The sequence below is a fragment of the Lepisma saccharinum genome, chromosome 29 (genome assembly GCF_977018435.1).
Source record: "Lepisma saccharinum chromosome 29, izLepSacc3.1, whole genome shotgun sequence".
NCBI lineage: Eukaryota > Metazoa > Arthropoda > Insecta > Zygentoma > Lepismatidae > Lepisma > Lepisma saccharinum.
Genome location: NC_139257.1, coordinates 35,037,170 through 35,052,953, shown reverse-complemented (window position 1 = coordinate 35,052,953; position 15,784 = coordinate 35,037,170). Strand labels below are relative to the sequence as shown.

Below are 15,784 nucleotides of genomic sequence, written 5' to 3'. Positions count from 1 at the left end.
GACAACGAGGTGGATGTCTTGGCACCTTTTTCCAGCCACATCCTGTTTGTCGTCTAGACAAGGGGGTGCCAACGAATGACCACAAGTTGATTACGAATCCTTTTACCTTGAAGGAAGCCGAGGTGACAGTGTAGGAAGAGTGTAACGAAAATAAAACGTTGAACTCCAATGTACACAAATAAGCCTGTCACACATAGTTAAAAATTGTAAGATACCATTCATTTTAGAGCCAGTCACTTATGGCTCATGGGACATCGTGAAAATATTTCTTCCAGTAGTAATGTTAAAATGCAATATTATTCACATTTTTGTTTTGACATTTATCTGGAATTCTCAAAAAAATGTGTGTTGTGGCAGAATTCACTGTTTTTTTGGAGTGGGTGGGGTGTATTTGGAATTTTCTTCTATTTCGGGGGGGGGGGGGTTGTGGGGGCAGGGGAAAGAATGTTCCAAGGATATAGTAACAAATCTTGGATTGAGGTAAAAATACACAATTATGCATTCCAAGCATAAAAAATACAATTTCATTACAAAAATACAATTTTTCGGTAATTTTTTTTATAAAATGCCCCCTAAAAAAAAACCTTACGTGCTGGAACTTTTTCAATGCGATATTCGTAATCAGCGACTCGAAATCTATAAGGTACACCCTTTCATCCTCGTGGGAGGATTTTCATGCCGATCAGTGTTATTAGTACATAAGTATATTTCACACCAATCTACAGAAGTTCTATTTTAAAATGTTCATATCAAGATCTTGCTTGTACTGTCCTACACTCCATTATTTGTGGTGTCTATGTATATATGGTATGTGAAACTGAATTAGTCCTTGAATTGAAATGCATTTCTTATTTTTAGTTGGAATCTGCAGCCAACTTCTCATGAACTAAGCTGGTGGTATTGGCAGACTTTGAGGGCTGGGTGCGCAACGGAAGAAGACAGACAACTTAAAGTTATTAACTGAGGCCATGGTGTGTACATGATTCTTTTTAACATTCAATTGTTTTGTGTGCATTGAGAGAGAGTAAGCTCCTCCTGGGCACTGAATTTAATCAACTGCCTAACAGGAAATGCTGTTTTGAAACTTAAATCTTTTGAAAGAAATGGAAATGTTGACTCCATTGCATTCATTGCCATGCTTCTGATTGCCATTTGTAAATTTTCACACTTCATCATGGATCTGGGAATAATTCCGATGTGTACCTACTTTATTAGTGAAAATATCAAACAATAATACTTTAACCTTTAGTGGATGGGAACTTTCCAGGCTTAACGTGAAGTCGAAAGATAATAATATTAACTTGGGAACTGATTGTCGTAGAGATATTTTTTTATTATTAATGACAGGGTTTTTAGCAGAGGTGAATATTATGCAGTGTACCTCCCAATATTGAAAGTTGAAGTAAGAAGAAATCAAATTCTACACAAAGATTGGTGTTCTGTGGCCACCACAATAGACCAAAGTGAATGATAAAAATGTAGTATGTAGCAATGGTACAGTCCTACAATAATGTAAAGTTGCGTTGAGAATGTGCTGATACTTGAGGAAAAAGTAATGTACGGTATAAGAAAAGTACTATTGCCACGTTATGGAAAATAATTAATAAAATTGCTTCTAGCATTGCCCCTATGGACCCACAAGATCACTATTTGGGGACATGTGATGATCGTCCCCCGTTTTTGGAAAAGAGAAAGTATGCTAAAATTCAGAAAACTAAGTTTTGAATAATTTTGAAAATTGAATGTTTTCCACTGGACCACTAATTGTCGCACATTGCGAACAACGTCTGGTGTTTTCATTATTAAATAAGAAAGGAAAATATATAATCAAAGTGCAGTGGTTGAAGAGTAATACCCATTTATAAACTCTTATTCAATCATAATGTTCAGGTGGAAAATCAACATTTTCAAACTGAGTTTGTTATTACAGAGGTCTTTGTTTATTCCCCTTGAAACTCCTATTGAAACCAATGTAAAAATTCATACATGATTCGAATTTTCGTACCTTTTATTCGGATAATTCAAAAGCATCTATCCAGAGAGAACTGTGGGAAAAAGAAAACTCCTGTTAGCTGGTGTGCAGCTTCCACCCTCTCTTCAATAACATGTGATTGCCCACTCCTTTTGTGTACTCATAGTGGAATATACTGGGTTAGTAACCTGGGCTATAGCTCCATATCATAGTCAGTGGCGTAGCATGGACATTTCAGGTGGGAACGCCAAGTCCGAAGGAAGGGTCGGCCCTTCTTGCTTAATAATTTACTTATGGTATTAGTTGCCACAGGCATTGTTTATTTGCCTGAAATCAGCTGGGTTTTCAATAAAACATCATCCTTGCATGTTTTAGCTAGAAAATTAGATGCCTCACTATGCCACAAATGTTTTGAACTCTGGTGTTTTATACCTTTCTGCATGACGCAAGTCATTAAAAACCTACCTGAATCACAAGCGCCTCTGCACAACAGTAGACGTCATTGTTGTGGATGATCCAACTACTGATTCATTTGGTTTATTTTACTTGGCTTCTCTACCACTTTTGGTTAATCGTGAATACGAATATCAGTGATGATATTGAAGAAGGGACACTCACAAAGAACACCTGTGCTCACGCCGGGATTCGAATCAGGGGCCTCTGTCGTCTTGGATTGCTGTGCAAAACACACTGACATGGAGGTGGGTGGATGATCCAACTATCGTACACTCTACTGACGTAACAGTGGCGATTAGTACTTCAGACCACTGTTTATTACATTTTGAGAATGTTGATAAACATTTTAAAATAATTTTGTCCAGAGACCATTCGATGTTAAGCATTTTCAAATGAATTCTAAACATTTCCATTGGTACAATATTAAGCAGTTAGATAATAACGAAAAAAAAATAATAATAATAATAAGAAGGATAGTTTTGTGGGTTAAGTGGTAGAGCAGCCACAGCCTGAATTTCTACCACGAGGACTTCACCAACTTATTTGACAAAAAACTGTGTTGATCTTTTAGTTTTTAATTCACATCGCTGTTCGTGCAATAAATTATACAATGCAGTGGCCATTAAGAAGTGGTATATTTGAGTTCAGTAAAGTTACGTCAGTCAATATTGCGTATTGTAACATCACATAGCACGTGGCATGAGCGTGAAGAACCGGGTAGGAATTCTACCGCTGTCGTCTGCTTCAGAAGGCAGGAAGGGTCACATGAACCAATCACAGTAGACCTCTGCTCCGTACGCTGGCATATGAGAGAGCATTTACTCGCGTGCTGTAGAGATCCAAGCTTTCCCTCCAGATAGACAGCAAGGAATATAGGGTAAGTCAAAATGATGGACCCGATTTCAGACATTTATTCTGTGAAATATAATAAACAACTGTTATTGTGAGACATGTGCTAAGAAAGGTAAACTGTCAAAGTTTTTTTTCAAACAAATCACAAGTGTTCTATGTGAGCACCTCGCGTAACACTGCACACATCAAGCCGATAGTCTATCTCCTGCCAAACCTTGTGTAGCATGTTGCGGTCAATATCAGCAATGGCTGCTGTGATGCGGGCACGCAGGTCATCCAATGTTGTTGGAAGTGGTGGTACGTAAACATGATCCTTGACAAAAACCTACACGAAGAAATCACATGGGGTCAAGTCGGGGGAACGAGGTGGCCAATGAAAGAGAGGTCGATCCTCCGGAGATGCACGACCTATCCAACGTTGTTCCAATGCCCCATTGAGATGGTCCCGAACGCTGCCATGCTAATGCACAGGGGCACCATCCAATTGTAGAATGAAATCTGCGCTATCCTCTGCAAGCTGTGGAAGGAGCCATAGTTGCAGCATATCAAGGAAGTCCTGTCACAGTACATTCATTGGAAGAAAAAGGGCCCATAAATCTTTTCATGGGAAATTGCACAAAATGCATTCACTTTTGGAGAATTGCGTTCGTGTTCCACAAATTCATGGGGGTTAGTAGTTCCCCAAATCCTTACGTTGTGTCTATTCACTTTCCCTGAAACGTGAAAAGTTGCTTCATCACTGTAAATTAACCTCTCAGAGAACCCATTTGTTTCCATTAATGCGAGGAAATCAGCACAGGACGCGCGCCAAGCATAATCAGTGTCTTTTAAGGCTTGAACTAGTTGCAAGCGGTAGGGTTTCATTTGTAAACGTTTCCACAGAACCTGCCAGACAGTTTTCTGTGGAAGTTGAAGTTCTCTCGCTGCCCGGTAGGTGGACTTCTGTGGACTCCGCATTAAACATGTGCGCACTCGTTCCACTGTGTCTTCCCCAGTCGACGGACAGCCAGTCGATTTTCATTTACAGATGCAGCCCGAATCTCTGAAATGTTCATACCACTTACGAATGGTCTTCCCCGTAGGTGGTTCTCTCCGATATTTGGTACGGAAATGCCGTTACACACTAATCACAAACTTGACCACATGATAATCAAGCACACAGAAAGATCTCTGTTCTCCAGTCAACGCCATTTTCCTGCTCGCTGCTGACTCCTAGCGGTAGAAAGTGGAAACACTGTGTGGAAACTAAACTTTGAAAATTAACCTTTCGAAACGCATGTCTCACAATAACATATGTTTATTAATTTCACAGAATAAATTTCTGTAATCGGGTCCATCATTTTGACTTACCCTGTATAGAGTCCTTTACGCCAAACCTGCTCGGCATCCAGCCAGGAAAGGCATTTAAAAAAATATGCTAGAACGAGTGTTGTTAGTGGAGCGTTGCAAGAGGATCGCGAAAAATAGTTATTATAATGCCATGAAGGTCAAACATATATGAAATTAGTCACGTTTTACTTTCTATTCACAGCATTTATGCATTTTTGAAATTTTAAAGCTGGGAACGCTGGGCATACTATAATGCTACGGCACTGATCATAGTGTTTGCATGGACAAAAATTTGGTGGTGGGGATTATTCTTTGAGATGAGGAGGCTCTTTGTTGTTTCTTCTTTGTGTAGGTTTTCGATACTATTCCAGTAAAGTGTATTCGACTCCCAAACTAATTGTTTATGTTTGTTGTTAGAACAAAAACTCCCCCTCCAGCAAAGCTTGGTTTGGGGGGAGAGGATTTCAGCATAAAATCATTGGTGGGGGAATTCCCCTTCTGTACCCCCTCCTTTGGGATTTTGCACCCTCCTACAGTATCCTAACTATTACTCATTAAATTAACAAGTGCTTAGTTTTGGAACAAATTCCTCTCCAAGATTTTGATCATGTTTATGCATCCTTTGCTTGTCGATACCAATGTATCGGTATTTGTCAACACCCACGGTATCAATAACTGAATCAGCCAATACTTTTTTGGATGTATGTTTTGCTCTTGACAAAAATGCCACTCGCACTTGTGCAGTATCTGTAAAATTGTATGTATGTATGTAAAATTCAAAATTTCGATGTTCATGATGCATTGCAGAGAGAAATTAAGTAAAGCAAAAAAGTAAAGTGTTCCTCTGTGCTTAGCACCATGCCATGAAGGCGTATAGAGGGTGTGGGGGTAACGCCCCACACTTTCTTGATCCGGTCGTGAGTGGGGGTGATGTGATCAGCACCATGTTCCTGACAGCCTTTACCCACCAGGGTTTCCCCCAGGTACCCATTACCCATGTTATCCGATGCTGGGTGGGTGCCGGGGCCGCTTCCAACGTTAGAAAAGTTCCCGGATTTGAACCGGCCGGGGATCGAACCCAGGACCTTGAGCATGGTAGTCAGATGCATTACCGACTGAGCCACCGCAATTAAGTATGTGCTTAATTTATAATCTCATATTAATTATTTTTTAAAGCAATGACAGTCATTAGAATATTTACATTAGGGATGGACCAACATGAAATTTTGGCTAATATCGAAAAAGCACCAATATGAAATTCCAAATGGTTCATTGACCACCTAAATAAATGTGTAGACATTTCAGTAAAAAGTGCAGGCTCGATCAGGATTCAATCCTGGATCTCTGGATAGTATATCTCCTGTGTGTGCCAAATATAAATGTAACTTCAGTAAATGTATGTTACCAGACAAATCAAGCTTTTGCAATGCAAAGGAAGCTGCATATTTAGTTTCTTACTTTTAAGAACTAGTAAGAATGGATATTGTTTGTGTGCATAAAAATTATAACAAAATGGCACAATAATTGTAATATATTTACAGATATATTGATCGGTCGAGTTATCAGTTATTTTTAAGATATGCATATATTGGCCAAAATGGATTCAGTACCGATTAATCTGCCTCATCCCTAATTTACGCATTGAAATCAATAAATATCCTGTACTACTTTGAACTCTTACAATTTTCAAGTATTGTTCATGGGTTCTGAGGTAGATCAGAGTATTGTTTTAGCACTATGTAACTAGCTAACATATTTTGGAGAGATGCTGTAGTAAGTAGAGAAACTTATGTTTTTACTTTCCTACAAACCTGTTTTTGGTCTATTAATTTTGGTGGCTGCTGCCACCATTCTGATTGGAACTTGCTGCACTGTTGCTTGGCATGGCATGTTGTTTTTTAGTTCATCAACTTCCACCAGGTGCGCTGCTGTTCTGCAAAACTGTACATGCATCGTCATTGGACACTTTTGATTTTGATTCTTAAAATATGTATCTCACACAGTGGCGTATGCTGAGTCAAAGAAAGACCTGGACTAACTCATTACACCTGGTCCTAGCTAAGGATGAAGGGAGAAAACTAGGCTCATTCTTGACATCTTCAAAGAAGTCACGATGCCATCACAACGGTAGTCAGGTTGCCAACTCCAAAGAATTCAGGTTGCCACCTTCAGAATCGCAATTTTTTTTATATATTTTTTTAAATCAGGTTAATTCACAGTTTCGAACTGAATTTTCTTGAGTATTTTACTTTCAAGGCTTCAGGCTTCGCAGATAACATAGCTAGTCTCGAATATACGCTCTTGATCTCACCCACAGGTGTGTGAAGGGGTCCCAGTAGAGGCACATAGTGGTTCAGATTCCACTTTAAACTGTAGGTCCAGTCCCGTTTAGCCTTACTGTGCATAAAGTGGACTTAAAACACTAAATCAACCAACCATAGGTGTGTGCACACTGTTATTTGAAGGTGTCTTAAGGAGAGTTTCAATTGCTATCTTTAAATATTACCCTTCATGCAGGGCAGGTGGGATTCCTCCATGTAGGAAGTGAGGAACTTCCTACAGTTCATTTGTACTTATTTTCAGTTCTCTACTTTTTAGGTGTTTAATGCGTGTTATAAAATTATGACAACAATGTGTGCACAATTGCCTAGGTTAGCTAATGTCAAGAGTTGACTGCTCTCGCTCGCTCCAGCAGCAGCCCAAAGACGACGGTCAAAGGCTTTGCTGAGGAAAATCGGAGATCATCCTACAGACAGATGGATGGGGAAGGTTGCGAAGATCGGTGAGGGCCGAGGAACCAGCAAGAGTTTCCTCAATCAGCGATGCCAACCCCAGCAAAATGGTACTAAACCAAGCAGAGTTTGATCTTCATTGGAACTTAGCACCCTGCTTTAGGCATTATAGCCAAATCTGCAAACACCTCACTGGGAGAGGGAAATTTAATTCAAAGAAATGTGTTTTCAGGAAATAAAAATACAATTATGTCAAAATTATATTTCTACTTCACCAGCAGGCAAGTTTCAAACAAAAGGGAGTACGCCGACCCAGCGGAAAGCTTATTTATAACCATGCAATGATCCATCTTTTATCTTTTCTTTATCCTGCCTGATTTAGTTTGTCAGGAGATTTTATGGTAGGAAAAAAAATCCTTGCTTGCCCCTCCCTGGGAAAAATCCTGTGGACGTCCATGCATACAAGAGAAAAGGTCACAGTAGGTTAGGTCATATATTGGGTTGGCAACTAAGTTCCCGCCGTTTTTTAAGGAAGGTGTTGAAAGGTTAGTTTTCAATAAACAGATACAAGTCGTTAATCAATAATGTATTCTCCTGTGTTGTTTACAACGTTTTGCAAACGTTCAACAAGGTTTTCAATACCTCGTCGGTAGAAATCACGTGGTTTAGACTCGAAAAAGTCATCCAACCAAGCTCTCAATTCTGCATCAGTATTGAACGAAACTCCCCGCATAGCATTTGAAAGAGATCGAAAGAGGTGAAAATCCGTTGGTTCCAAATCAGGAGAGTATGGTGGGTGTGGCAGCACTTCCCAACCATGAGCTTGAATGGCGTCCTTGGTCATATTGGCGATATGAGGGCGGGCGTTGTCGTGCAGCAAAAGAACACCATGCTGCCGATTCTGTCTTTTCTCTTGAATAGCCGTGTTGAGTCGTTCCATTTGTTGCACATAGAGTTCCGCGTTGATCGTTTGGTTCCTTTCAAGCAATTCGAAATGGAGAATCCCTTCGCAGTCCCACCATACGCACAACATCGTTTTACGCGGATGAAGTTCCTGTTTCTTGCGTGGGGTCACTTGTTTCCCGGTGCTCAGCCATTCCTTACGCCGCTTCATATTCATGTAAAGGCACCATTTTTCATTGCCAGTAACGATTCGGTGAAGAAATCGTTCCTTGTGTCCATGGGTTGCACGGTGCCGAGCAAGCAAACCAGCGGAGATTGTGGCTCGTTGATTTTTGTTGGGGACACTTAAAGTGTGAGGCACCCACGCTCCACACTTCTGAACCTTTCCCATCGAGTGAAGATGCTTCTCTACAGTAGTGTGGGAGCAACCCATTGTCTCTGACAGTTCCCTTGTTGTTTGACGCGGATTTTCATGCAACAGGTGGTTCAATCGCTCTTCATCGAACTCAACTGGACGGCCAGAACGAGATGCGTCTTTGAGGTCAAAATATTTTTTTTTTGAACTTCGCATACCAATCACGGGCGGTTCTTTCAGCTATAGAACCCACTCCATACACAGCAAAAAATGTTGTGAGCAGCTTCTGCGGCCTTAGAACCTTGATTAAAGGCAAAAAGGAGGAGGTGTCGAAAATGCTCATTCTTCTCAACTTGACATTCCATTTTAATGATCTGTAAATAACAAGAAAATGTGTCTTAGTAACAAAGAAACATAAATTTAGGTAGAACAATATATTCTCTTTTGCATGATGTACACCTTCGTGCCAAACGTATTTAATGTCATAGAGATTTTTCCAATTAAAAAAAACGGCGGGAACTTAGTTGCCAACCCAATATCATGGTGTATGTAGAAAACTAGAAAACAGTATGATATTCATAATGGGTTTCCTGCCATACTTTGAATGATTGTCCTACTTTCTGCTTGAGTGATCTGGTAACCTTATTCAGTCCTGATTAGCCTCAAATGTAGGCATGTAGCCTCCTCTATTGATTAGTTAAAAAATTACTCATATTTCTTCTTTTTCATTAATATGTTATCTCGGTAGGGTATCTACTGCCATGCAGGAGACCCTGGTTCAATTTCCAGGCTGAGGGATCTAAATTCAGAATCTTTCCTGCCTCGTCCCCTCAAAGTAACTCTTGGGCTCACCCAGCCTCAAATAAATGGGTACCCGTGGGCAATCCAGGAAAGTAAAGGCAAGTGGAGCATGATGCTGATCACATCACCTCCAAAATGCCCTTCAGTTTTGTTTTTCCATGGATGTGCCGGGAGCTCTGCAATGGCGAGATCGAAGGATGTGTGGGACCCTACCTGCACCTTTCACATATATTTTGTTTAAGCGAACATATAAATTGAGAAGTTTTGACACTACACTCTTACGTATAATAAACAATTTTGTTTACCAAACTTCCTGTCTTGAAAAAAATACTTCAAAAAACTTCTTTCATCCTTTAGATTACACAAACACCATAAAAGGGGCAAAGAATGACAAAATGTTACATAAATGTATTGTTTATTTTATTTAGTAAATGAGCATTACACACAAAACACATTCACCTACATATTAACTTTTACATATTTTAGATGCACTATTAAAGCTTGTGGAATTCCAGAATCCTTTCTTCACACACATCACTGTATCTAAATAAACTGTAAAAATTATACTGGTGAACCATAAACAGCAAAAGGATGAGTACAATGATCTCTATAAAGTATAGTTTCAAAGGTAACATATTTATGTATATAAAAAAAGTAGTTAACATTATCACAAAAATCCTGATGTCACAATAAGCATCATGGAAAAATATTATCCAAATCAAGAACAAAAAATCTAATCCAAAATACATTGCCACTGGTGTAATAAAATGCATGAAGGTACAAAGTTGTTCTAAAGGCAAGCACATAAATGTCCAAACATATCAGACAGATATTTCATAAGGTACGACTTTTGTACAGTAGAAAAACTTATGTATAAAGTTTATCACAAAACATGTACATACAACCAACATTCACAAGTCTTACTTTTGTTCTATTGCCATTAACATAGTTTCTTTCACATTAACACATTTAATTTCAGATTCGCTTCCTATGCTGTTCTTTTATATCAAGGCAGTGGTTCAATTTGTAGGAACCTTATTGCTCGGTAACTTAGTAAAAATATTAATTGTTAGTGTTGTACATTGCTGTCAGCTAGCTATTGTGCTTGTTTTAATATTTATTATTCAATCGACAGCATGCGAATAATACTGAGGAACACATGAACTCACAGTACCATCTTATTCAAAGTCACTTATAAATTATTTTTGTGCATTTACATATTTAGAAAGCCTTTTAACTTCTCGTGTTTTTGTACTCAAGGGTCCACAAATGATATCATAATGTATCTCGTCCCATTTGAAACTGGAAGTCCTTCGTGAAGATGTGTCAGTCGACCTGGGTGCATCAACATCCAACCAAGACGAGTGTCGGTCACGCTGCAGTTGTAGCGAATGAATCTGCAGCCACCACCCTACAAGAACAAAGTTAATATGGAGGAACAATTCATGAATTGTATGGTTTCTGCAACTTGAACGAATCGTATGTTCTGGTTTAACATACAAAGATCAAACCACACAAAAGTGGGCCAAGTTTCAGTAAAACGGTTTGACCTATTGACTTTAGGGCAATGTCTCCTAATCAATAGGTCCCAGGATTTATGCCGATGAAGGTTCACAGTGGTTTGGATCCCACTTTAAAATGTAAGTCAAGTTCCAATTTGCCTACGTGCATGAAGTGGACTTCAAAAACAATCATTCTAGTACACTTATGCCAGGTTTGTGGTTGATGTGCAGTTGCAATTGTTGATGCGCGGTTGCAAAGTCAGTTACAAATAACTCATTTTCAGTACAGTGGTATGGACAGCACAACCACGGACATTTAAGTACAACAGTGAGGTGCGATTCAATTTTAGATCGCTACAGGTGTTTCGTAGCATGATGATTACCACACCATGGCTTGTGTATCCTCCCAACAGCCTAGATTCTTGCCTCTTGATTTTCATATTTTCCATGAGTTTACCTGAATCACTAACCACTGAGCCACAGAGCTCATTTTCTTATCCTGCACTTAGACTGCAGCACCAAATATGATCAGTAGACAAAACTAAGAACACATTGTGTATCCTGTATTTTAAACCCTTGTTTTTCACCATAGAAATCACATAGCATTTCAAAGAGTTCTTATACTTACATATCCAAAACTACAACAAACATCCGGTTGATTTTCGACTTCCATGATTTGAAACAAACGAACAAGTGCAGAAGTCTAGTACAGAAGACTACGATCTTGCATGTTGCACACTATGGCTCGATTACTTGGCGCTTTCAAACTGCACTAGGTAATATCACTTCCAAAAAGACAATTCTTCAAGACTGTTTTTTGGGTCTTTTGGACAGAGCCTAAAGGGTTGTAGACTTGCACTGGATGCAGTAGGGCATTTTGAATTAGCAAACAGCATATCCGTGATAACATAGGTCATCTTGTAGTAATGGGTTCCAGTTTGATTCCCTGGTGGAGGCACACTGCATGTTAGTTCAGATAAAATTAGCCTAACTCAGCACAAAGTGGATGTAAAACTAACTTCACTTTACAATCTGCGATCAACAGATTTCCTTGATTGTAGAACCACCAGGGTTAAGCTAGCGGAAGAAATAACTAAATGTTTGTGAAAACTTTTTTTGTAAATTTAAGAAAAATATATTTTCCAACATGAATGCCTGGGCTTACTTGACTTGAAAGACACCTCTCTTGCTCTTTGGCAGCAGTGTGTGGTCTAGCATCGTCATGGATAAGAACAATTCCTGAGTGAAACATTCCATGTCGTTGGTATTCTATGTCGCATCCTATCTTTGTTTCACAGTATGCACCTTGTTGGTCCCAGAAAACAGTTGCCATGACTTTTCGTGAAAATCGAGTTTGCTTGCACCTTTGTTTGCCTTCGGTTAAAAAAACTCATCACCGTCCGTCTCGTAGTGATCCAAAAATGCATGTGCTGATGTGTTTCGTTTCTTTTTGTGAGCGATCATCAACATTTTTGGGGCCTGTCTTGCACACAGTTTGTGATAGTTTAATGTCTGTAACAATTCTGAACAGTGTTGATGAAACCTCTGAAAATTCCTGCCGAGAGCACTAATTGTGAAGAGACGTTTTTCTTGCACTTCTGTATTCACATGCTGTAAAAGGGTTAGGTCTCCCACTCTATTCATCGTGAACATTTGAATAGCATTCTGTGAATGAACCACGGCATTGTCATACTTTTTCTTCACTCATTCCACTCGGAACATAATAACCTGTCGCACAGCAGCCATTGAGGACCAGTGCCTAACTACTGACAGCCAGCCTCTCCCACATGCTTCAGCAGAGGTGGGACATCATCCAACCAGTTACAAGGTGACGTGTGGTCAGCATGACAAACCCCCAGTCATTTATGTAGGTTTCCAAGACCGGTTACGCTACTCATTCGTGGCTCCCCAATTTCAGCCACTGGACCCATACAGACTGAAATCTCAGGAGAAAAGTTGTTATGCTTTCCCACAGGAGACTCGAACCTGCATGCTTCCTGTAGCTGAAGCCCAAAGCACGATGCCTTGGACTGCAAGACCACGGTGTAGGACACTCAGACCATACACTTCGCACAATTCTTGGCGTATTTCAGCAGCATTATGAGCTCTGTCACTAAGAAATTGAATCATAGACTGTACTTCGCAACTGGCGGTGTGGTGTATTTGTGCATGCATTATAACATCCTTTAACTCATATGATAACCAACAAACAACTGATTGCTGAGTCGACAATTGGCCAGTTGACTGTGCAAGTGGGATCCAATAATCATTCCAAGTCACTTTTTATACCAGGTGTGCAGGTTAATAATTCTTAATTTCGTCGCTGGATGGTGCTGGAAGCAAGGGTTGGTGCACAGTCTCAACTGTTATGGCAGTGTGTTGCCAGGACAGTACCTGTCAAAACTCCGTAGATGTGTAACCGAGTGCGAGTGATCGTGATATTGGGTTTGTGTGGGAAACATGTTGACTTTCAAACCAAATAAGGAGCATGTGCGGCACGTCCTGCTTGAAAAACTTGAGTGAAAGCGATCGTATCCTTGTGGAAACGTACGGTGACAATGTCCTAATGTAAGACGCGCGTGTGCGTTGGTTTCGATGATTCAAAAGTGGCGATTTCGACTTGAAAGACAAAGATCGCCTGGGCCAGCCGATAAAATTCCAAGATGCCGAATTGCAAGCACTGTTGGACGAAGACGATACGCAAATGCAACAACAACTGGCAGAGAAGTTAAATGTTGGTCGCCAAACCATATCTGATCGTCTTCATGCCATGGGAAAGATCCAGAAGGCAGGAAAATGGGTCCCAACATCATCTGAATGACAGACAAATGGAAAAGCAAAAAACTGTGCATGAAGTTTTGCTTTCTCGTCATGAAAGAAAGTCTTTCTTGCATTGGATAGTGACTGGGGACGAAAAATGGATCTACTTCGAGAACCCAAAATGCAAAAAGTCATGGGTTGACCCAGGACAACCTTCAACATCGACTGCAAAACCGAATCGCTTCGGAAGGAAGACAATGCTGTGCATTTGGTGGGATCAGAAGGGTGTGGTGTACCACGAGCTTCTGGAACCAGGTGAAACAGTGAATGCCGTTCGCTACCATCAACAACTCATCAACTTGAACCATGCATTGATCAAAAAGTGCCCAGATTGGGCAACAAGACACGGAAAAGTGATTTTGCAGCTCGACAACGCCTCATCACACACAGCGAAAGGCATCAGACACACCATTTCTGCACTTGGCTGGGAATTCTTGCCCCACCCGCCATACTCACCCAACTTAGCCACTTCGGACTACCACTTGTTTTCATCAGTGTCTCACTCACTTTCCCAGCAACACTTGAACAATTACGAAGATGTCGAACAATGGCTTGCTGACTGGATCACCTCAAAATGTGAACGATTTTCCTGGAAGGACATCCACAATTTGACCGACAGATGGGCACAATGTATAGCTAGCGATGGCGCATACTTTGAATAAAGCATTTGTTACCTTTCTCCCCAGATACACTTGTTTTCTTTCGTATCAATTAAGGATTATTAACCGGCACACCTGGTAATTGGCCTTTTTTATTTTAAATCTCTCTCTCGTATATTGTATATTTATTAGTTTGTTTTAATGGAATGTTTGATGGTATATTTAGTTTCTACAGTGTGGTATTTTTGAGTCTGGTTTGTGCATGCATATGCACAGACACAATATTTTTAGATGGAACTTCTGAATTGCTATAATGTTCAACTATTCACACTGGCAAAAATCAGTAATGGATCAGTCCTACAGATATTTCAAGTAACAATAATACTGAAAAAAAAATACCAAACCAGCATTCCATTTAAACTAATTATGGAAACCTAATGAGAGTTTACAAAGAAAAAATACACTGCATGTAAAAAGAAACAAATTATGACTTACCACGTAGTCAATATTTGGTCTGTTTAGAGCAACGTTAATTGTGTACGTAGAGGAATCATGATGTGGCCGAAGTGAAGGCTGTTCTTCAGGCTTGTAGCGAACTATGAAGTTCATCAATGCACGTGGCGGCTGGAAGTTAAAAAATATAAACTTCATAAAATGTTTCAGTGCAGTGTTATTCAGTATCTATTTTCATTTTGGTCATTTGACATCACTGACTGGGTTAATTGCAATTATGAATGATGAACAGATGAAACGGTGTCGAGACAAACCCATTGATACCTCAGCAAGGCTCAAACCCGAGACCTCTGGCTTTATAGCACAATACATTGACTACCTTGCCATGGAAGTTTTCTGTTACTTATTATTCTTATTCAGTACATTTGTCCTACAATTTTAAAATACTGACACTGAATAGTCAAGATTCATAAAACAATATAGCACATGTTCCAACACTGCAGGGTGACCAACTTGCCTGTATTTTTTGGGAACTCCTGTATTAGATATACTTTTTTTTTTTTTGGATCCTTCAGGTTCTTGTATTGACATTCTATTTCTATGAATTTCGTTAACAATCAATTGTGAAATTGCATGGAAATTTGCACAAGAGAATAAAAAAAAAATTGGTTCTACAGTATCAATGGACAAATACATACAGGTCGGGACTAAGAAACTTGAAAATTTTTATTCTGTATTGTAGCCTGTATATTACATGAAGTGTAAATTATTTCTTTGTTTAATATTATAATTCCATTAACATTTACTGGAGAATGACGTGGCACTGCTAAAATGCACTAAATTTGTCATGACTGAATCTCTCAAATGCATTGCTAAAAGTTGGTCACCCTACAGAACATTGGCAGAAATATCCATGAAATTGTAATTAATGAAAGGGTACCTTAAGATAAGGGACGGTTCTACAATAAGAACTGCAGAACCACCAAATTTAAGAAAATTTACTACCTTCG

The 15,784-nt window shown here is 39.6% G+C and overlaps 1 protein-coding gene across 3 annotated transcripts in view; it reads right to left on the bottom strand.

The window, feature by feature from the left end:
* Positions 1-9,804: 9,804 nt before the first annotated feature.
* The window catches only part of Plod (procollagen lysyl hydroxylase), a 170,721-nt gene continuing 164,741 nt past the window's right edge, over positions 9,805-15,784 (bottom strand). For all 3 annotated transcript variants that reach the window (XM_083114530.1, XM_083114531.1, XM_083114532.1), the window contains 2 exons: positions 14,817-14,945; positions 9,805-10,811 (listed from right to left, as the gene is read on the bottom strand). In XM_083114530.1, the coding sequence (XP_082970656.1) occupies positions 10,656-10,811; positions 14,817-14,945 (285 nt within the window). In that variant the 3' untranslated portion in view covers positions 9,805-10,655. The remainder of the gene's footprint in view (positions 10,812-14,816; positions 14,946-15,784) is intronic.